Source organism: Centruroides vittatus, unplaced genomic scaffold (assembly GCF_030686945.1).
Source record: "Centruroides vittatus isolate TY-2023 unplaced genomic scaffold, ASM3068694v2 scaffold_752, whole genome shotgun sequence".
Classification (NCBI taxonomy): domain Eukaryota; kingdom Metazoa; phylum Arthropoda; class Arachnida; order Scorpiones; family Buthidae; genus Centruroides; species Centruroides vittatus.
The window spans coordinates 2,276,816-2,301,953 of record NW_027122716.1 but is presented as its reverse complement, the minus strand read 5'-3'; the positions used below and the strand labels follow the sequence as shown (position 1 = coordinate 2,301,953).

General features: G+C 27.8%; 1 protein-coding gene across 1 annotated transcript in view; it reads right to left on the bottom strand.

Annotated features, from left to right (window-relative positions):
• Nucleotides 1-475: 475 nt before the first annotated feature.
• The window catches only part of LOC136989698 (uncharacterized), a 104,596-nt gene continuing 79,933 nt past the window's right edge, over nt 476-25,138 (bottom strand). The window contains exons 4-7 of the mRNA XM_067287934.1: nt 8,605-8,785; nt 7,324-7,531; nt 5,037-5,225; nt 476-919 (exon numbers count right to left, since the gene is read on the bottom strand). Coding sequence (XP_067144035.1) covers nt 635-919; nt 5,037-5,225; nt 7,324-7,531; nt 8,605-8,785 — 863 coding nt within the window. The 3' untranslated portion in view covers nt 476-634. The remainder of the gene's footprint in view (nt 920-5,036; nt 5,226-7,323; nt 7,532-8,604; nt 8,786-25,138) is intronic.

The following is a 25,138-nucleotide window of genomic DNA, read 5'->3' as shown; positions in this document are numbered from 1 at the left end:
TTAATTGCATATTTTTATATATATATATATTTAAATATTTATTTTATATATATACGATATGCATTTAATCCTATAGAAAACATTGTTCAAATTAATTTTATTGAAATTATTATTATATTATCCGTAGGCTATATACAATCTATATAAAGGTTTTATTAAAGTATATTCTATGAAATTTATATTAAAAAATTTTAATCAATTAATTAATATAACGCGGTTTTTTTATGTTATAAACTGCTTACTGGGTCTTTTTTATTTATTTATTTATTTAAAACATTAAAACGGGTGATTAATAATGAAATTCTGTAATATAAACCGGTATTATTCGTTGTATATCATATGAAATTTTAGTATCACAATAAAATAGATAATAAAACAAAAAAGAAATGTCTTTAGTAAAGAATTAAATTTAGTTATTTCTTTTAAAAACAACTGATAAAATTCGTTAATATAATACGCTAATTAAACGTTTTCCATTTTAAATTGATCTCTTAATATTTATGACAAATCGTATATAAATTCGATCCGTATCTTCACTAATTTAAGTACACTTCGACATTGACTAAGTTAATAGATACAAATACGTTTTACTATATGAAGAGAATAGAAAAGAACGTAGATAATAATTATCTTCTCACGTAATTACAACCCCTTTATGTACGCAAGGACCATTCTTTCCTTCCAATAAAGCGGGCCAAAGATATGTTTTGATGTGTTCTGATTCTTGGTTTGACGTGTGGAAACGAACGTGCATGTCACGTCGAAATATTCGGGCTTCGTACTCGATAAAAAAGGGTGGAGTCTGGTTACACAAACCCCAAGCCAATCGGACACAATCCTTTACGTATTGGATCAGTCCGTCGCATTTTTTCAGGCATGGATAATCGTATAATGTTGCCCAAATTTGAGTACACACCTCCTGTAAATAGAGTTTAATAATTAGCAAAAATGTCACTTTGAGCATCGATTTAATAAATCTAATCAAATTTTTATAATATAAGGCGGCCCAGTTAACCGTGTGTCAAGTTACATCAATCGAAGAATGGGGTGATAACGTGTTTTCCTTATCGAAAATAAGGCAGAAAATAATATAATCTTTACAGTGGTTAACTGACACTTGGGCTGCCCCGATTACTTATCACTAATAATGCATTAAATTTAAATACATAGTTAATTTAATTTTATAATTGATGATGATGATGATGATAAACACTGAAATACAAAACGTCACTAGAAGAAGTAATTTGACAAAAAGGAAGCAGTTTCAATCTATTTTCTTTTTCATTTTAATGATTGTGAATTATCAAAAGATGAAAAGAAATGTCTATTATTATCTTTAGAAAATAACTTCGAAATAAAAGAAAGTATAAATGAGAATAGTTTACTCTTTTTATCGGAGATATGTACATAAAAATAGGATTTTTTTCGAATTAATTGGTTAAATTTGAAATGATTACATGACAGTGACTCATTATAAAAGACGTTTAAAGTGAAATAAAGTCAAAAATTTTTTAAAGTTTGATTTGTTTTCTTTTTTCCATTTTCAACTATGCAATTTGTATTTATATTCCTTTCAATTTTGGCATATTTTACTGCAAAAAAGTCCATTAAAGAAAATCTTTTATTTAAAAAAATATAACTAAAGTTTAACTAAGAAATAAATACTGACTGATCTATAGATACGAGTATGTTATTTTACAATTCTAATAACTTGGATATTTTGGACTTTACGTGGCATATTGGTTTCCCGAATGTTTCGTAGTGGAGAGATAAAAATAACGTCTTGCACTGTATATAATATAACAGATGGACAGGATCAAGGATTCTGACACTGAATCCAAATTCCCATGGTAAACCTTTCAGGAAACTGTTTTCTCAATCTCAAATTTCGATTTTGGACTTTTTATTCCGAAGAAAAACAATTTCAAATCTTAAGCCATTTTCTAATTATGCTTAACGCCTAACTAGAGGCTTGTTTTGCATAGAAAGTCCTGCTTCCAGAGAGGACTTTCTACGGCAAAGAGGGAAGCGATCTACCTCCTCTTGGCAGATCGCCCAAGTGTTGGTTCCATCAATCAATCAACAAATCAAGCGATTTTATATTTAATAAAACACACAAAAATTACCATTTATTTCTGTAATTGTATCAACTTTCGATATGGCTCTTCAATTCAAAAGTATCCCAAGAAATCTTTGCAATATTTAATGTTTATTCTCTCAGAAAGATATTGTATTTGTATTAAAGGAAATGAGATTAGCACAATCAACACTTGATTTATATATTTTTAAAGAAAAATATTATCCAGACAAATTTCCCTTATTGCAGAATACCCGGAGAGAAAGTTACTTCAATCAACTTACTAAATGACTGCATTAAATTCCACAATTTTCCAAATATTTAGATATATCACTCACTCGATTTTAATGAAAACTTCGGAAATGCTACAAGCGGTAATGAGAATATATATATTTTCTTCTTTTTTTTAAATAAATAATGAAATTTATACAGCGAACTCCTGGTGTAATTTTGAAATTGATAATTGCCCATGTTAAATCTTTTCTTTATTCTTCTTTGCCAGTTTAGATACGAATAAAATGTATATTTTCAGTAAAGATTTCTTTAAAAATTAATTATGTTTAAATTAAATTTCTTAAGATAATTATAATATATTTAAATATAAACATTTAAAGCTAGAATAGAAGAAAAATACAGTTTTGTAGAAAGGTATAGATTATGATAATGAGTTTAAATGTTAACAAGCTTATACGTGTGTGCTTACTTGAAATAAAATAAAGTTAAAAGATCAAACAGCCGCATTTAGAATCATCAATAAAACAGGTTGAGAGCGCAAAACACCTCCCTAATCAATCTTCATTTGCAACAAACTCTCAAATGTCTCAATGTAAAAGCATTGAATTTTTTCATCCTCCTCATCCTCCTCTCCTTCTCTCTCTCTCTAAGTACAAAAATTCTTATTTTTTAAGAATTTTGTCGAACAACTTTAATTTTTTTTAAATTAGTTTTTTTCTCGAATAAAATTTAAATAAAAATATTCATGTTTTGATCATTTATTTTATTAAAAAAAAAATATATATATTTTTTAATATATCGTAAACTTTTATTATTTTTCACTTTTTACCTTAATGAACGAATCTTTTTTTTTTTGTTCTGAACAAATTATTTAATTTCGAATAATTCGATTTTTCTCGTTATCATATATAATAAAAGATATTTTCTTCGCTTTTTGTTATTAGTATTCTTCCATTTTCTCCTTCAGAAAATTATCTTTTACATATATTTCAATCTCACCAAGATACTTTAATATAACTACATTATCGACTTTTCGCATATTTTAATACTGAATTGCAGTTTATCTCTTTTTTATTCCCACTTTCTCTTTGATTAATTTAATTTTTTTCTCTTTCTTAAATCTGTTATTCGTTTTATTTTTCCTTTATTTTCTTTAAAATTTTTAATTCTATTGCAATTTATTTTCAATATTTTTTTTTTCTACTTAATTTTATTATCCTGTTATATTTTTCACTTTCTAATTATTTTTATTGAATGTAACTTAGGGTATATATCTAGTTATCTCTTAAACAAGAGGCGTAACTAAAGGGGACGAGGAGAACACGTGCGAGGGTGGTCCTCGACCGCCATCTTGGAGACTACACAGTTAATTAAAATTGAATCAGGGGTGACAGATACACGTGGTACGACCCTTCTTTAAACTAATTAAAATATTTGTGTAGATGCAATTATTACAGTCGAATAAATGCCAAATAAAATAATTATAGAAAAATTGAAATGTTTCATTGTAGAGTAAAAGTTTATGCTAGTGGACAAGATAAATTTTGGACACACAAGCCAGGGGTTCAATAGGATCTTGGTTACCATCTGCTACATCCAATTACAGTAAAGATTGTATTTCGAACGACGAAAATGGAACACTAAGAAATAATTGATTGAAATGGAAGAACTTTAAGCAGTTTGCAAGAGATAGAAAGATTGAATTGATTGAAAGACTTAAATATAATCTTTGGATAGGAGGGGGAAAAAATTCATTTTCTGTTTCAATTGGTAATATCACTATTCTATTTTCTTGGATGAGGAACGTTTCGGATTTAATCAAATTGATTTGGGCATCAAAGCAACTTTACTAACTTATCAGGAATTTGTAAGTTAAGTATCCAATTGGAATGTCAATAAAGTCTATCCAACATCTGAAAGATAAATTCGAGCATCCATTAATTCAGTTCAAGGTATTATTCATTTATTGATAAGATGTATATAGATAAAAATGGAGTAGATACAGGATTTGTTATCTTTGGAAAATATTTATAATAAAATAGAATTTAACATTAAAAAAATTTTTTTTTTTCAAAATCTTAAAGAGCAAAGAACATTTTAAAAATTGATTAAAATTCAAATAATAATAATTTAATTTTAAGTTAATAAGGGACGTATCTTATGACAACGACAGCTTATAATTAAATTCGTGGCAGATTTTATTGTAAATAATATATAATTTTAATATATAAAAATGTAATTTACAGATAGGAACATTAACCTTCGAAACAAAGTAAAAAATTATTTAGCAATGGAGGATTATTGTCATTTTTCATAACATTGTTATTCATTTAAAATCGTTAAAATTAAAGCGAAATTAATTTATTATATAGAAATGTAAGCGTTTGATATTATATCGACTAGAAACAAATATTTTTCTGTTTTACTTTAATAATAACAAATGCTCTAACAACTACAGCAGCGATAACCATAACTCGATGCTTAGAGAAATCCGCGAAACTTCACGCTACAAATTTCGTGCCTATCAAGAGGGTGGCTACTTCATTGAACTTTATAACCACGAACCAAGGACTGACATACCAAAAAATAAAATGAACGGTAAAATACCCTATTGAGAGACAATTTGTGGCTGCATTTTATATCACAGAATCTATAATAACCTTGAATTATACAGTCATTTATACGAAAATAAAATTGTATATTAAGCTATTATTTTGATACACACCTCGATATTTTTTCGAATTTCGAATCTATCCACTGTAGTACGTAAGTAACAAGCAACACTCATTTCTAAATCTCGAGCTGTAGGATCTGTTATCATTTCTCTTTCACAAATGGGCTCCGTCATCTGGAGTATTCGTCGAACATTTGATTTAATGTCTGTAATTGTGTTCTGTATAGACCGGAAAGCCAACTATAATTTAAAAGAAATACATTATAATTAATTAGAATAATCATTTAATCGAGAATAGGTTAAACAAAATCATCTAAAACACCTTTAGTAACTATACCATTAATGTTTTAAATCAAAGAATGATTAATGAATTTCTCAAAAATTTCAGGATGTTAGCGATGAAATATAACGATAGTGACCTTTCATCATTAAGATAATAATTCAATATATCATAATTCATAACGCCTCTATTGTTTAGTAAAGTTGAGTGACCTGTTAAGAAAGCAGATAATGGTACTACGCCAGTTCATCTTTGATAAAATTTACACGTTTAGAAGCGTTAATTATCTAATTTAAACTCTAAAATCTTTTAAAAACTCGAAATTTTACTTATAAAAACTCATGTAGAAGCAATAACTTTAATAGAAAGTTAATACAATCATCCAAATTGTAAATATAATTAAAAAAAACCTGCCTAAAACGGAATCGCTCCATTCAGATTTTTCTCGTTTAGGCAGGTTTCCGTTTTAGGCAGGTTCTGCTATTTTATAACACATTCTATTTGGATGTAATAACGTTTTACGTATAAAAGAAGCTGCTGTTTAGAGTCGAACGTTGGCATCAAAATATTAGATTTAAATTGCTTATTGCTCTACTTTCGTGATGCCAAAGGATAAAAGTTTATCACTGAATAGGCCATCTGTGCTAACGTAATCGTCTCGTCAATATCTTTATCGCGTGTGCAATGAGAATATGGGGGTTAATCTATGGTATAAATGTCAGATATCTCACTCACACTTTCATCCCATCCTCATCAACCGAAGAATAATATTTTTATTTATATATTATCTATTGTAGTTATTGAATTCGAATAGATATTGGGAAGAAATTATTGAAAAAATAATTATTATGTAATATTTTTTGTGGGCACTAAGAGAGCCCTTTTTAAAAAAAAAAAAATGCCATATCCAGGCTATCGAGAGGGGAAGGGAGTTAGGGATTTTATCCCAGGTCTGGAGAAATTTTAGGGATCATTACTAGAAAATTTAGGAAACAGAAGTGGTTCCTACGTCGGTAAATTAATATTATTTTTACTAAAATCTTTAAGTCTGTTTTTATTCATAAAGAAACATCCTATAAATAATAAAAATGGCCCCAAGAGGTAAAAAGATTAATGCTATTGTTTTGGACTACTCTATAATTATAAATCATTAAATGGAGCGATGATAAAACCAAAACAAAGGTTCTTATACATAAAATAAGGCGTTATAATTTATAATATGAGGTTAATATATTAAAATTGAAATTATTATATTGAAAATTTATAAATAAAAACATCAAAATTTTCGACAAAATAAACAAAAATAAAATTCTTTAACTTATTCACTGTATAACAGTATAAATTTTTATAAAATTTAATAAAAATATAAATAAAACATTTTAAGAATTTTATTAATTAAGTATTTCAAGTCATACAAAAAATGAATAAATAGAAAGAATTTAATTCTGCGATTTATTTTTTTTATAATTAAATTGAATTAAATTAAATTAAATTGACATAACAAAAAAAAACAATGGAATAAAACATTGTGAATATTCTTAATAAATAATATAATCAACTTATTTAAATAATTTCAGGATTTTAAATAGCAATTAAATTTCTAATATTAAAAACAATTTTTCAATACAAAAAAAAACATTTTTAATGTCTAATTTAATCATTCTTCAGTGTGACATTTACAGAATAAACAACTCACAATGCAATTAATCGAGATATTAATAGAACTCAATTAATCTTTACTCTAATAACATAATAATTTAACCGAGACGAGATATGTTGTTAAGCTATAACACAATCACTGTTATTTTAATTCCCTCATTAATTACATATAATGATATTATTATTAGGTGTACGTACGATAATTAAATAATAATAATTATAATAATTTCATACGATACATCTATTATTTAAATTTTTTTAAAAAATATTTTATTGATTTTATTATGATAAAAAGATTTATTTATTTACTTGGGAAGACAATAGAAATGTCGTCATAAATGTATGGATGGAAGTGGAGGAGATAAATAAATAATGGCTGATGGTTATAAGGGTACTTACGACAACAACGGAGAATAACAGCTTGGATTTTAATTCATCTGCATGTCTAAGTTCTGGAAGACTGTCCAATGCATCTAGAGTATCGACTCGTGCTTGGGCATAAAGATTTCCATAGCGACGGATCAGCGCTGTTGGACGTTTCTCACCAAGAGAAACGTTCTCAAAACGCATGCCTCGCTCCAGCATCTTCTGTGCTTGTTCAGCAAGCCTGCAAGACAAACATACTCTAAATTTATCCACATATTTTATCTTATTTCTATATTTTTCTATTGTTTTTCTAACTGGGAATTTACCCTTAATTAAAAGAATTGAGCTGTATCCCCCCCTTTAAATTTTACTGTAATAAAGTCTAACGAATATTTAAACAATGTAGATAGTGTTTTAAATTTGATATTGATAAAAGATAATTTAATTAATTTAATTTTTTAAAAATTTCTTTAATATTTTGTAAGACACAAGGGACAAGAGATGTTAAATTCATAAACATTTTTGAAGTGTTTGCTATTATGAAACAATGTTGTTTTAATCATCAAGCAGTTTCCTTGTTTTTTCTTCTTCTTCTTCTTCTTCTTCTTTTCCTTTTAGTTTTGTAAGAAAAGCTAAATTTCCCATTAATTTACAAAGAAAACTTTAACTTGATTTTACTGTAGCGTAAAGACTTAGTAGCGACATATGGCGCGCTGTTAAAATAAATCATTGTGTCAGTACAGATGGTGCAGAGTTCCCAACGATTTGTTTAATAAATCTTTTATGCCGAAAAGACATTGAAAAGTTAGGTATCAGGATAGCACTCGTCTTTCAATAACTGTTAAAACTCTTAACACAATTCGCTCCAATGCGATTAATATCTGTCGCACTAAAAATCGCTTTACTTTATTCACACCTTTCACCTGTAATTAATTTCTCTTTCCTTTCTAATTTAAAATAAAATAAATTTTATTAGTTAAAAAAGAATGCTATATATATATATATATTTTTTTTTTAAAGTATCGAATAAACTTATGTAACTTCTAAAATATCAATAGAAATTCATCGTAGTTGAAGAAGATGAATGAACAAACCTTCTTTAGAGCCATTGTAAAATGTTTAGTAGAAAGAAGGAAAATTTACTACAACAAAATACTATAAAACGATCCTTTTTAGAGTTTAGGAATCAATTTTATTTACTTTATACCGCAAAAAAGTGTCGAATTTGAAGCCATCACTCGATTCATTCTCTCAAATGTCACTTATAATGACGAATTTCTTTAGTATAGAATCGAATCATTTCTTTTAACTTACCTCTCCTTCATCTTTTTTTCTCTCTCTTGAAGTGTTTCAATGGTTTGCTGGGCCTTTGCCAATTCGTCGTGAAGATTTTCAACTTGTCGTCGATATGCATTAGTCTCCCATCCATTTGCATCGTTTATTTCACCATTTTGATTCTTCAGCGTGACAGTCGGACTTGTTGAACACCTTGAACCTGTTTACAACGTTTAATATTTGATAAATTCTCCAGAAAATATTTTCAAATTATTAATAAAATAATAATATTAATAAATTTTTTAAAAAGGAAATTGCTTGTAAGCATTCCTAAAGCGGAAGGAAGAGACTGGAATGTCAATATTTGCTAACAAAATATATATTTTATGTAAATTTTTACATCTAATTATGATTGAGAACCTTTTTTTCGGTCATAAAAAAAGAAGTAAATGTAAATTTAATGCCAAACAAGGGTATAAACTGATAGTGTTCGCAGAGGTTTTGTACTTCGATTAGTTGGATTTATCTCTTCTTTACTTCTTTCTTCTGGCTTGAAAATACCTCGTATATGTATGACATTGATTCGAAAGTTAATGAAGGATCGACTCTACTTCCATCTCTGGATGAGGCGGAGTGCCCCTTTCAATGATGGAAGAGCAGCCCCTCCCAATAATGGGGTAGAAGTATCCATTTATGTTGTTTGGGGTAAAGCTTTTTCCGATAATGGAACAGTCGAACGGAAGAATGTATCAGCGAAAGAACATATGAGAATTATCTCATTTCGGTCATTTTTGCCAATTAATTACTCGTAATAACGCGATAAGGATCAAAAATATTTTACTCATTATCTATTAATTTTCTGATTGTTTTATTTGAGAAAATAATCTAAACAAAAGTATCAACTACGATGATTAAAATCCTGTTGTGTCGAGTGAACTTATCCAATTAGGAAAGGAAAAATTCTTCTCACATCTTTTGTTGGAGAGATTTAAGAACAATCACTTCAAACCTCCGTATTAATTAATAGCGGAAATAAAATGCTTCTAATGGACATAAAATAATTGACGTAATTAACGAATTAATGTTGACAATTAATAGCTTTAAGAATTGAAAAATTAAATAAAATAATCAGTAGTTTATACAAGTGTCGATAAAGCATTTGGGGGATCGATTTAAAACGGCTGGATAAAAATTATTAGTTCGATGGGTTATATATTTATATAACCTATTGAAACTGGGAAATGTCTGAAGCTAACATTGTATACGAGGTCCCCTAATTTAAACTTGCCTGGGCCCCATGAAGCTCTAACGCGCCACTGCCCCGGTTTATGCAGAAACAAAACAGCAAGTGACTTAATTAACATTGTTAAAAAAAAAATAATAAATACTTCAAGTTATAAGTAAGGGGCAGATAATATAAATAACTTATTCTAAGGAGGTGATAAAAGTAATTTTATGTAGTAAATAGGAATTAAAATATATTGTAAATTTCAGCATCTTTCAAATTAGTTCCTCGGGCTATTTTGTCAGATAAATATTCTACAAGGACGTAATGTAACTTCAAAACTTTATTAAAATTAGAATAAATTCACGAAGATTTATAATAATGTCACATTATAAGCATTTTCTTAATTACATTCAAATGAAATTAAGTCAATACCGAGAAGTACAGTACATTTTCTGCTAATTCAAAAATGATATAAATTAGAAAGTTAAATTAAATACAAAAATCAAGCAATTATTGACATTACCTTCTAACTGAAATATGTATTTTATTGTTATAAAAATAATAAAAATGCTTATTTAACATGATTTAAAGCATCATAAATATATATTTTAGGATGTAATAAATATTTTTATAATATTTCTGTTATAATTTTAGTGTAAGAATAGAGCTTATGTATGATATATTTATTTAAATAATACCTTACTTTTATTTATAATATTATAATAAGACAAGTAAGATAATAATAATATTATCTTACTTGTCTCCAAGCTATGGCCTCCTGAAAAATTTTCTGCAGACACTCATATATATTTAAGATATTTTTTTTATTATACAGTATATACACTATTTGATGGGACTCGAACACGGGTCCACCAACTTGTTTATCCCTAGATTAAATTAATGAAAAGTTACGTAAACTTTTACTTAACCCATAACGATAATTTGCATATATTTAATATCTTTATAATGAAAGATTTTAATTAAAAATATATAAAGTAATGTAACAATTTCATTTATAAAAGTTGATAAAGTTCTGACTTAAAAAAGAATTTTACTTTGCTTGAAATAAATGATGAAATATTATATCTAAAAGAGGTGTCTCGCCTTCCTATCTTTCATTTCCTCCCCCTCTTCCTTGTTTTTTAATGTATCAAACTATATTTTGTCCCATCGCTCATTCCTCAATTAATGTTTCGAAAATCGCCAATCCAAGCAGTAAGATAGCAGAGTTTTTTTTGTTTAACGATTTCACTAAAATGGATTGTTTTGTTTAATCAATCTTTACAAACTCTAACTTCCTCGAGAAGAAAGGAAGCGAGGCCACTGTTTACGATATGGTGAATGCTTCTCTTCCTTTTATAATTAGTGATCGATGAGCATTCTAGCACTTTTTTCCTCCCTTCCCTCTTCTTTTCAACTATAAACACACAGAATTTTAGTTTTATTCGGTTATTTTTATTAAACTAAAAATATTCTATTTTGCTCTATTGATTAACCTGTATGAATTGAGAATTCAAGAAGAGTTACAAATATCAATGGGATAGATTAAAATGACTCTATTCACTGTAAAAAATATAGAAATAATGCAGAGTCATCCTAACAAAACGAGTGTACAGTGTGTCCTAAAAATACAGCGCCTTGAGAGAGGGGCCCGGAGAAAAACCTTAGGGGCCCTAGTGGTCTTTATCCCTATAAATCCCTAGGAATAGGGATTTATAGGGATAAAGACCACTAAGAATATAAATCCCTATATAGGGATAAGGACCACGAGGAATATAAATCCCTATAAATCCTAGAGACCCGGAGGAGCCCTAGTGGTCTTTATCCCTATAAATCCTTATAAATTGAAATTATTTTTACTAACAGAAAATAAAAAAAAAAACATTCTTCTTAAAGGCTTGCTAAGGGCCCTCTCTATCAGTGGCGCTTTATAGCTGTATGGGACCCAGGAAAATTTTTAAGTAGTAGGCCCCATGTACTCTAGTGTTGACTTCAAGCGTTTTTTTTTTCGAGGAAATTCTTGTGAAAAATATTTTCTTATAAAAGATTGGTTGGAGTCCTCTTGGTGGGCCTCTAACCCCACTCTTTTTGTCCATAAGATAACGCCCTCGGGCCTCATATATGCTCTCGGCGTTAAAAACGAACGTACAGTACATTTTGTCATTTTCACAGCGCATTATTGTGTAATGAAGCTTAAAATAGCAAATATATTTAAAATTTAGTCGAAATTATACAAATTCGTTAAAATAATAAGATTTTTTTGATTAATCAAACGAGTTAAGAGAACTCTAAACAGATCGATTCAAATAGAATTGACGAATTATCTTTGGTTACGAATTATGCCGACATTACTGTAATTCATGTTATCCCATTAATTTTACAACAAACTCTATCAAAGCTTAATTATAACAATAATTTATAAAACTAATTCGTGACAGGAATTATTTATTCCCAAAATTAACCTGTTGATAACCTCTACGAATCTAATACATCTTTTGTTTTTCTTTTTAACCAAATCGTTAATTACAATAGAATACTGTCAATAATTTTTAACGCAAATCTTCATATTTGTGAAAATAATAAAAAGAAAATACAGTAAAACCTCCAAACGATGGTTAGTGACGAAAATATTTAAAAAAGGCCGTCGATTAGAGGTTAATTTGTAAGCATTTTCGTTAAAAAAATGGTCGCTGTTTACAGGTTGGACTGCATTTAGTAATTATTTTATAATTATAATTTACTATGCTATTTGATATAATTAAATTAGTTTTATAAGGAAAGATCTATGAGATATGAGAGAAGATAATTCAATTATACTAATGCCATCGTATAAAATCAAATATTTGTTAACAATAATACAGAACATTTACAGAAACTATAGAAATAAACGTTGTACTTGGAAATGTCTTTGCACTTTGTTTATTGATTGAAGCAACTTTTAGTTTCTATCCTTTTCTTTTTAAATAAAAAAGGAAATAAAATAAATCGATGAAGTTTCAAAATTAGATCTCTAGAGACTTCTATCACCGCTCATTAGAAGGCATCTTATCTTAAATTCTCTGTAAAATAAGTGAAATAACTGTCACGATAAATTTGTATTTTAAAGCTATAAAAGAATAGAAAACTGCTTGTAAAATTTCTAAAATAGTGAAATAATTGACATTTGCTACATTCTTTAGACATTTTGAGTGCTGCGTAATTTTAATTTTACAACGAAATAAAATATAAATTTCATTTGTTTCTTATAATATTAATATATTTATTAAATATAAATTATAAATTTCTTCGATTTTAATACTATTTCTGTGTCATTTTTTAAGATTGTTAAAAATGTTCGCTTTTAAAGTGTTTTAAACGTTTTGTAGTAATAAAAAAAAACAACTTTAGAAAAGAGTTTTAACAATCGAAATTTAATAAAAGGTTTATAATATTTAAGAATGGTTTCGATTTTTTTCCTGGGAATTGCCTTACGATCTTTAAAGGTCACTAACCACATCTCCACCAATTTCACGGTATTCTAGAATACAAGAATGTCAGGGATTGTTAAAGATCTATGATATAAACACTAATCTGGAGGGTGTGCTGTTTTAGGAGTAGCATTTTATATGGAAAATATTACAAAAATCTTTCTGCAACATTTAAATTTGCCGCATTAAATTTCGGCATACAACACTTCGTATGTAGCGACAGTTTACTGTTTTATTTTGTATATGATAATGAATTAAATTTAAAAAAAAACACAATTAATACCTTTCTTTCATCTATACATTAAAGTAAATAAAAGTTTTTCTTCTAATACAGAACTTATAAGTGTTACTTTTATAATCAGCCACGGGTTAAACATTAGGATGAAAGGGCTTAAACTTTAAGACCCGAAAGGGAGGGTCCTAAGAGCAAAAAATAAAAAGAATATATGTTATTTAATATAAGCAAACGTTACTTTATTCTATTTAATAAACAGCGGATCGGGGGAAGGTGAGAAAGAGCCAGCAGGGACCCGGATTATATGTACAGAACCATCATACTTCTGATATAATTAATTACCTGTGACTTGTCGCAAATGTAGGGTAAAATGTAGTGCTTTAGGATGATTTTCCCGAAAACTTGAAAAAATCAATTCTCGTCCCAATGTTTATAATTATAATAAGTATCAAAACACATCGTACTGAATGCAAAACACTATTTCTTATTTAAAGACTGGAAAAAATCCATTTGAAAATTGAATACTTTTATCTTAGAAATTCTCGGGATTGCCATAATTTCAATATTTTTAGTGTTCAGAAGCAAACATTCATCAAGTAAAAACAAAGAGGAATCTAAAAAATAACATTAAAAATTCAACCTTCAATTTAAAAACATGGTAAAAAGAATCAATATGCTGATTGAATAGCTACACCAATACAAAGTAACAATAAAAAATTCTATATTATTCTTTGTTACTGATAATATTTATATAAAATTATGGCTTAAATTTAAATTAATTTAACAATTTCTGAACATTCTTTCAAAGAATTCGTAAATTAAAAAATAAATAAATTTAAGAATGGCGGTATAATTTAATAGGGCTAAACAGTTATTGAATAAGTAAATTTTCGATTAACTTACCACTTTAAATAATAATTTTAAAATTCCCATTATATTTTTACTCAGATACTAATCCATAGATTTATATGTTAATGTAATAAGCTTCAGAATGATTATTAATTCGTGTAATTTAATATTAAAAAAAAACAAGGTTGAAGAGGGCAAGATCACTGTGTAAAATGAACACTGGTCGGTCGTGGGTTCGTGCCTCACTAACGGGGTTTTCTTCACCTGTATAACACATAAATAGATATCAGTTTTCCACAGAAAAGCATTGCTCTTGCAGGTTGCATTGCTCTTCAATCTAATTTCACTATGTAAAACGTTCCTTTAAAGTCCTTTGCCTAGATATTAAATATAAAATCTCAAAGAAGATTTAGCTGACTTTATAAGAATTAAATTAAGAAGTTATATATGCTTCTATCTACTTTTATTTTTCTCCAGGAAACATTAATGAAAGTCCTTTTAAATTTTTTACTGTACTGTATACGATAAACAGAGAAAGAAATGTGATCAATTATTACGAATCAAAGCATAAAATTTTAATACTTTCCTAGCATATTTTAGGAAAGAATAACATTCCTGTAAATTTATTTCATAAATTATTAAGATTATTTGAAATGCCATTATCTAAATTATTCATTAGTATAATGAAGAAAATTGTCAGTAAATTTGAGTTGAGTAAATATTTAAAGCGAAAGAATAATCAATGCTTCAAGTGATGAATCGAAATTAGTTAATCATGTATCGCTTTGAAATGTTAAAATCGGATGCCAGGTAAATACACTTTTAATGGCTGTTTATCTCAAAAACTAAGCTTGAAATCGAGAAACTTTCAAGGAAAATTTAAATTGAATTTTTCATTTGTTAAATATAAGCGTAAGAATTAGACAACGACGTAACAGAAATACCTACAGAGCAGGAGGGCCCTCAGAAGGGGGTGTATCTGCACCCCTTTCTGAGATTTTTCTCGATAAAACCGGATACCTCAGATAATAAAAAGCTTTGTAAGACGTATTGTCTGCTTTCTGCGCCCACCTGTAAAGATTTATAGATCCGTTATTGTGAAGGCCCTTGGTATTTCTAATTCCGAATGATATAAGGCCTTAAGAATTTTTTAAAATATTATATTTATCACTACGAATAGGGTTGTATATTTATAAAATAAAAGTAATAAGAGGCCTGTAATTTCATGACTCCTACATTAATTATTATTCAATGGTAACTTTCTATGGATCTCAAGAGGACCGTAGAAAGTATTCAGGAATCCATAGGCATGGAAGGGTAAAAATCAAATTATTATCTTAATTTTGTATTATTACGTGAAACTGTTAATTGTTGTGTTAAGAAAGAAGCACATATATTACTATATCATATGTTTTTTTATATATTTTATGCATTTAAAAACATTATTCCGAGAAGGAGTTCATACCTCCACCTTGCTAAAAACGAGGTGCACGGAACAAAAAAAAAAAAAGTAAGAATCCCCGCTATACAGGAGTGTATAGAGGACAGACAGACAAACAGACATCTCACTTTTATATATACAGAAATTATATAAAAAGTTTCTAAAAGATCAAATCTCTCCTCATAATATTATCGATGATTTAAATATCATTTACGAAATTAATAATTTCGATTAAAAATATAACTAATAAAATACACCCGGAGTTAATTTGTTTGACATTAAGTAATATATTATTATAAAATTAAGTCTTCAAATATTTCCTTGTAACAAGTTTCATTCAACTATGATTAATAACAACGATAGATATTAACCTTCGGTAATCGTTTCATTGATAAATTAAGAGAAGTCTAAAGAACATTAAATCTTTAAACATTAATCTTGATCCTTTTTAATGATTTAAAACGGCATTGCTTTATATTATTAATAATTTCATGGGTTTAAATTAAGGAACAAGTGTTGTGTCAACTCAGTTTTTTTTTTGCCTTGTGTCATAGATTTTTTCACAACACTAAAAAGATGGCCCATCTCTTTCATAGCTTTTAAGCTGTCAATAATATATCTTATTTTTTATTTAACCAATTTAACGTTTATTATCTTCCCTAGCATTTGGGATTTCTCTTTAAAAATAAAGTATGGCCTTTAAAGTAAAATACCTAGAATTTTATATCGAGCCTGACATATACGTGGCATTAAATAATAATGTGGAAATCATGTTGTGTTTTTTATTGTTTTTGATCTTATTTTAATTGTTTTAAAAAATTTAATATAAATTAAACTTTATGACTATTTATTTTCTTTAATTTCTAGTAAAATAAAACAATAAAAATAAGCAAAGAAAGGTGTTTATATCGCTTCTTTAACGTTATAAATTCGAATTTATATAATTAAAAAATTTTATATATTTATTTATTTAATTTTTTGAAAACTTTAAAGACTTTTCTAATTCCTGTTTAATGTCATTTCACGTACAAAGAACCTATCTGACCCCCAGGAGGACCTACAGAAGGACCTACAGAGCAGGAGGACCCTCAGAAGGGGGTGTATCTGAGGGCCCTCCTGCTCTGTAGTCCTCCTCCGTCTCCTTTTTTAAAATTATAATTAAGTAAATAATAATTAAAATCTTCACCTCTATTTATTATATTATATAAAATTGTTTAAAATACGAAAATCTCTCTAAAATCTTCATTTAAAAAATAATAAATTACTTCCCATCAGATATTATCATAATTACTTGACGATTAAGAAATTTAATTTTAATTTATATATATATATATATATATATATTTAACTCTGAGTATATATTATAATTAACAATTTACAAGCTTAAAGATAATTTTTAACACTCTTTTGCATTTGTATTATGTATTTTCTTACAGTTGGACGAACATTAAAGTTGTTCAGAAGGTAAGTAGCTAAAATTATGTTAAATTTGCGAGAAAAACTTCCTTTTTTATTTAATTTTTAAACGTTTAATAACTTTAATATGTAAACTTTACGTTTTTTAACAGAGTAATCCTAATAGACTTTACATAATTTAGTGTTTTTAATTTATCAAACTGAAGCTAAACTTATAAAGTAGTAGTGTCATTTAATATCTTAATGTGAGAAAAACTATTTAAAATACAAACTTTTACAGTTAACAAGGCATAAAACATAACTAAAAATAATATTTTCTTGTGTTTTCATCTCATCAATGATTTACAACAGCATCAGAAACGTTTATTCACACTTCATTACGTGTTTCAGTATACAAGCACTCATCAGATGAATGAAGACATGACAAGTATCTTGACTGATGTCTGTTATTTAAAAAAATAGGAGCATTTTGGTATGTTTTTCCTACAAATTATAGCCTTTTGTTGGGATAGAACATAATAAACCATTATTTTTTTTTTGTATATTCTTTATACCTTGTTGGAGTTTATTCTTACAAATGCACTTACTTCTAAGAATAGTAGTTATTGATTTGGGACTATTATAATATATTAAATGAGGATTTAAGAATGTATATCGTAATTGAAAGGCATATTTAAAGGATTTTTATACATTTCTTCTTTTGAAATTTTATAAAAACACGTATATAAGTATATAAAGTTTTGGTAAAAATAAAAATTTATCAAATTAATCTTTGTTTATACACACTTTTCAGGTTAAGTATCAACCGAATTTTGTTATTAAATCTATTTCTAATCAATGTTTTAACAATCTTAATCCATTTTGAGGTGATTTAATTACATTTAATGAGATTAACTTTATAATTCGTAAAATTAGTGTACAAATCTTCCAGTGTTAATGACATTTCTGTTTAATTTTAATCGTACATCATTTCAGTTTAATCGCACTTTAATTCGATAAATTTAATTCTTATATTTGAAAAAAAGCACATAATAATTTAATTTATATAAAAATAATTCACAAATTTTTACGATAAAATAATTTTTTTTCTATTTAGTTTACAAAGAAGACTGCTGAAATATCAAAGAAAATATTATTATTTTACTCAGATAAAAATGTTTTTTAGACAATATTGCATTAATTATTGATAATATTTTTATTTAAAATGTTCTTTTAAAAGATATTATCATTTTTTCACAAAGTTTAGTTCAATATTTTATAGATCTTAGTTTCGATCAATCATATCTCTAAAAAGATTGATGATAACTTTAGTAGATAAAAACGTTTAGTTATAGTATTAGTAAATATAATATTATCTTCATACTGAATTTTCTTATACACAATTTTCCTAAGGATATTCTGAAATAAATTTTATACCTAAAGATATTCCGTCGCTCTATACAAGTATTAATTTTGGGTCTGTTTATATATACACGCTTATAAACAGGCACATAATTAATAGAATATTTTCTGTCTGTTCTCTATACACTTCTAAACCCTTTAACGCAAAAATTTTAATGTGCTGCTGAAAATATGGGCTACCAAAAAATCTGCATATTTCACTTATCCCCTGAATAGATTAACATTAAGTGGGCAGTTATCCTATGGGCAAAATGAGCAATTGCTTGGGACTCCATTAACATTGTACCTGGAGCCCCTAATTCAAATTTGCCTAGGCCCCATGGAGCTTTAACGCTCCACTAGTAATATTAATAGGCTAAACTTTATGGTTTTTTATTTTAATGTACGCTGGGTGTAGATATTACTAGTTATTTTATAAAGTAATTATTAAACTTTATGGTGTAAACAGCTGTGTGTAAATAGATGTTTGGAAAGAGCTAAATTGATCCAAAAGATGTTGCAATTAACCTCTAGCATTTAATGCCCGAAATGTTTTATTTTGCAGAATAATTTAACTATTTATGCGGAAAAATCTAGGTCTATCGCTTTCGAACTGAATATATTCTTGCAATATATTTAAACGATACTTTAAGAAACAGCACTATTCACATTGTCAATGAATATAAATATTTACGAGATTGCTCTTCTTATAATGGACAATTGTATTAAAGTGAAGGATACAATATATTCAAATGCTTCCTTCTCTCAACAAAATAAATAAATAAATAAAATTTTTTAATTATTTATTTAATTTTTTGAAAACTTTAAAGACTTTTCTAATTCATTTTTAATGTCATTTCACGTACAAGAAGTTTCAAATATAAAATAAAATAGAATTAAAACACGATTTTATTATCTGCGATAAAAACATAATTTTATTTTTGTCATAATGTTTAATTGATTTCTAATTAATTAACGCCAAGTACCAGTACATTGCCAGCTTGACACAATTACGCCCATTATAGATGGGCCTGTCCAGCATGAGTTTGGTAAAGTAAACGACATAATGCTCTGAAACAAATTTCTCATGATAAATTATGATGTTTTCAAGAGAGGTTGCCTCCTGGGAGGATTTTCTATGGTAAACTAGCCCCTATTTGTGTGTTACACACGTGAGAAAATTCTACGTGGCCAGCTATTGGTGAAGCTCTATGTCTATGGGAATCTGGTGCCTATTTAGGTACTACACACATAGCAATTAAGTTAAAAAGATTAAAAATCATTTATTAATTATATATCTTTTTGCTTAATTAGAAAAATATTTATGCATTAAAAGTAATTATAAAAATAAATTTAATTATTAATTAAAAGATTTTTATATTTCAGATATTCGTAAACAACCCTTTGTTTATAACAATATTATAGACACCAGAATTAATAAAATAAATAAATAAATAAAACAGCTCTGGTACAAAAATTGGGGGGAAAGTGATTTTATCCATTCAATTTATTAACTTTTTCCAACAAATTCAATACTGAAAAATTACCTTTGTATATTGTAATTTAATTATTGATTACAACAGTTTAATATTTTATACCAATATCAAAATTCCGCTTATAAATAATATAATTTTGCCTGTACATAAAATATTCATAGTAAATCTTACAAGTAAAACGAAAAAAAAAACAAACTTGTAAGATGTTATTGTCTGGGTTGTTGTATAGAATTACTTTAGTTTTCCTTTGAGTGATTCCGAAGAGACCTTAAGATATTTATTAAAACAGTTGATTTACATGATAAACTTAACAAATTTTTAATTAACAAATAAATATATTTTATAATTACTTTTATTTCAAGAATTTTTTAAAAATTAAACAGAAAAATATTATTTATTCTCAATTTTTAAGTGCATTTCATAGAGAATCACACGATCCTCAAGCATCCTCTTTAAGTCTGCCAGTGGTCGAGAGGTTAAACCAGTGTTTCACCTATACGTCGCTCATCTTTGTTGATGAAACTAACTAGAAATGCTTGTAAAATGATCGATAGAATAAAATTTGTCAATAAGAAAACTAACTTGAAACGTATCGAACATTTTTCATTGATTACAATAAAATACAATGAAAAGTACGGTATAATTTACTTATAATTAGTAAAATTATAAGCAAATAAACTTTAATACGATAGCTGATTGTAATATTTTACTTATAATTTACAAAAGTTTAATTTTCCTCTCCTGACAGAGTGATAAAACTAGTTGCTAAACACTTGGCCTTGGGATTACTCCTCGCAAACATACAGTTTCCCGGGTTTCCTTCACGTGTCTAACACCTAAATAGGGATCAGTTTCCCACAGAAAGTCATCCCAGAAGGCATCCTCCTCAGCAGATTGGCCATCTGTTGCATCTTTCAGCACTTTACTGATAAACGATGCTAATTTAGTTAACCTCACGAATGACTTTCTATGGGAAACTAATCCCTATTTAGGTATTAGGCACGTGAAAAAAATCCGGAATACTCCACGTGGCCAGTTTTGGCGAGGCCACTATGCAAGTCATAAGATATTTTCCAGTTAATTTAACAAAAAAAAATTATAAAATTAATTATTTTTTCCTACTATTGCAAAATATAAAAATATATTAGTATGTTTCTCAAGGGGTGTATAAAGAATTAAATACTTTTATATACAAATTAATTTAAAATATATAACAAGACATTTTTAATATATTTGCATTTTAAAATGTGTACTCATTTCTATAAATATACGTTGAAAACTTTCAAAGTTTTCTGGGTTTATCGTCCAGGTAACCTGAATCTAAAAAGATTCAGGTTACCGGAACGATTTTCTCTTTAGAATAACTACCCCATTGAAGAGAGTTTCATATTTGATCACTTCGAATATCCTATATTCTTCTAAACTACTTAAAATTTAAATTTAAATATAATATGTAAATAAAAAAAACACGAATATGATTTAAAATTTCAGCTTAAAATGGTAGCAAACGAGAATCATCTGAGTAAAGAGTCAATTAGATTTTGTTTTTTTTTTTTAATTAAATAAGATTCCTTGCCTTTGCTGTATAAGAATCGGAGAATAAAAATTATTCGGTTTATTCTGTTATGAAATGAAAATTCTCGATAAGAATCATTTAAAATTATAATTTTTATCAAGAGAATATACTGAATTACATTACTGAAGAAACACTAAATTTATAAAATCAAGTAGATTCGAAAAAGAAATGTATTTCTGATTAACAAGAAAATGAAGTTGAATATTTTAAGTCGATTTTCTGAATTTTTCTTACTTTTTAAAGAATTATGTTGCAGTTTCCTCGAATTTCACCAGTAATCGAGTAGATAAAATCAACGAACAATGGTAGTTGGTCGCGGGTTCGCATCTTACCAATGGGCTAGACACGTGAAATTTTCTGGGTTTTTTCCACATGGCTGTGGAAAAAATCCGGAAAATTTTCTATGGGAAATTTCCGGAGGATTTTCTATGGGAAATTTCCTATTTAGGTGTTAACCTAAATAGAAAATTTTCCATAGAAAATCCTCTTAGGAGGCACCCCCGTTGGCAAATCGCTCGAGTGTTGCTTTACCTTTTCCTGTATTAATCCAATCCTCTTCAAAAATAATCATTTGAATAACAGTATTATTAATGGAAATTAATTAAAATTAATTCTGTTATCGATAGTAAAAATCAGTTGATGATATATCTACGTATCTATTCCACTATCGGTTCATAATAGAATATTAATTAATACATTAATAACCAGTTAATAATAGCCGTGATTATTATATTAACAATAAAGATATTTCAACAATGACATCATTTTAATACACTTATTATAGCATCATTGTATTAATATTGTGAGATTATCATTCTGTTTATTAGGTTATACAATTCTGTGAGATTAGTAAATTTATATTTAAATTATTTAAAAATATATTAATTAAATTTTAATTAATAATCAAATTTTGATTTAATTCTACCATTAGTTCGCTTCGAAAATTGGCACTAAATCGAATATGGCACTAAATAGAAGTGCCTGAGACGATGAAGATTATACGTGGTCACGAGGTTTACACACCAGTTTGAGTTCGGGGGTCGGAAAAATGACGTAATTCGGTAGTAACAACGCACATTCGTGCATTAGTAATTCGCATATATTGAAGGATGTATTAAATATTTATAGAGGTTTATTGTACACAGGTTTATTGTACACGGGTGGCACTTTGTAGGGAGATCTACGTGCAGTTCAGCTCAAATTCTTATGTGTTATTTTTCATTTAGATTGGAGGATGTGACTTAAATTTTAGGAGATTTAAAGCATGTTAGCTGAAGCTTAGACAGAAAAGAGTTATTTTATCCGCTCGTCCATTGATGGACTAAAGCTGCACAATTATTAAAAACATATAGGATGTATGTAAAATACCCACATCCAACACTTATCACCACGTGTTCTGTGTCCTCACCACCCGACTGCCCCTTGTGGTCCCGATCGAACCCCCTTAATGAACTTACTAAAAAGGCTCTTTTATTACCCACAGGGCATAGAAAATTTTTTTAAAAAGACATTTATTCTTTGCTTTCATACATAGAACACGTCTGCTTACTTTAGCTATACGATTTACACACAACGAATATAAATTGAGTGAAATTCGATCCCGTTGAAAATATAAATGATATAATTTAAAAGGAATCAAATAAATACAATTTTTTAAAAATAAAACATAAATAAAATTCCAGAAATATCAAAAATAATTTCAACTTTTATCAATAAAGAAAGTGCGTAAAACGAAAACAATAAAAAATATATATATATTTTTAAATCAAATAAGTGAATGTGACGTTGCTGTTTGACAAATTCTCACACTTTAACTTCGACTTCTAACTTCATATTTCGATCCGAAACTAAAAGAAAAATTCACTAAAAAAAAATAAATTCAATATATATGTTTATATATAATTGAAAATAGAAATGTAATTTTATTCTGTTAAATTTATTGTTATCACTTATATCCGAGTGATAGATCCTAACAGAAAATAGTATATAGAAATTTTCATCTATTTAACTCCGTTCTCGAGATTACGGAAGGAGAGACAGACAGACAGCACGGACGACAGTGGACTTAATAGGACTACAATTGTTTCAAATTACAACCCAATAAATTAAAGTTACTTTTCTCATACAAGGGATGTACAGTATATTTGTTCTAAAATTGCAAGTTTTAAGACTAGCTAAAAGGTTCACCAATAGCCTAGTGGATAAAACAACTTGAATACTGGTGGTTGGTCGCGGGTTCGCGCCTCACTAAAGGGCTGTCCACGTGTAGTTTTCCGAATTTTCTTCTAGTGTCTAATACCTAAATATAGGACACTATTCCATTAGTGGATAGAAACACTGTTAATTAGGCGGGGGTTCGTGCTTTACCACCTGGAGTTTTCCGGATTTTCTTCATTAATTATGGACCTGTTTCCCGTGGTTCATGTGTCTAACGCCCAAGTAGGGACCAGCTTTTCATAAGAGTCCTCCCCAAGAGACATGAGTGCCCTGTGTTAGTTACGTTGCCTTATCCATACAGTAGAGCGCTCGGAGGGACCAAGGGCTCAGGCAATCTCCAGAAAGAGGGAAAACAAACACTAGAAAATTTTCCAGAAATCTTATTTATATTCTACCGTGTCTTCCGTTTCTATTTAGCAGTCGCATAAGGTGGAAATTTTATTGAATTCGCATTAAAAAAATTTTTTTTTATCCGTTCAACTCGGCTCCCCCAAAATTAAACCCTGAATGCTCCACTATATCCATCGAACCAATCAATTCTTACTTTACCAGTTACATTTTAGTTGAAATATAGAAAATTCTACACATTTTAATTCATAAAAATTTAGAAAATATGAATATTTACTTAGAAAAATAAATTTTTTTTTCAATAAATAAACGAATTTATTCTACGTTACTAAACTGTTCGATATTAAACTTTATTCAAATTTAAATACATTCATTCTTAAGTAGGTTACAGTATATTGATTCGAAATATTTCATAAAAGGAATAAGTAAATTATTAGGAAGGAAAGAAAGTTACCGCGGATCCTAATTATCGTTTAATTTAAAAAAAAATCACGTGACTTCCGGCTCAAACCGGAAGTTCGTATACAGTTAATGGGGAGTCTCCGGCCACTCATATCTGATCTCCATCTTCATCTATCTAACTCCGTTTAGAAAAGATTTGAAAATTGCATCCTCATAGATTTCACGCAGGATTTTTGTATGGAATTTATTATTAATTTTCTTCAATTTTTACGTGTTATTTAAAGAAAAATTAAGCTAGTATATAAATAAAATAAAATGCCTGTACGTAATTTTTTTATTTGTTTCTTCTTCAGCTAGTTTCTGTGCAGATTTATGAAAGATTTACTGGAAAGAAAAGCAATCAAATCACCTTTGCGATATACGACGTGTCACTAACGCTGTACCTTGTTATTGTGTCCACAATTTAATTACTTATAAAAGATACATGAGAAAAGGAACAACAATGTACTAGTTGACAT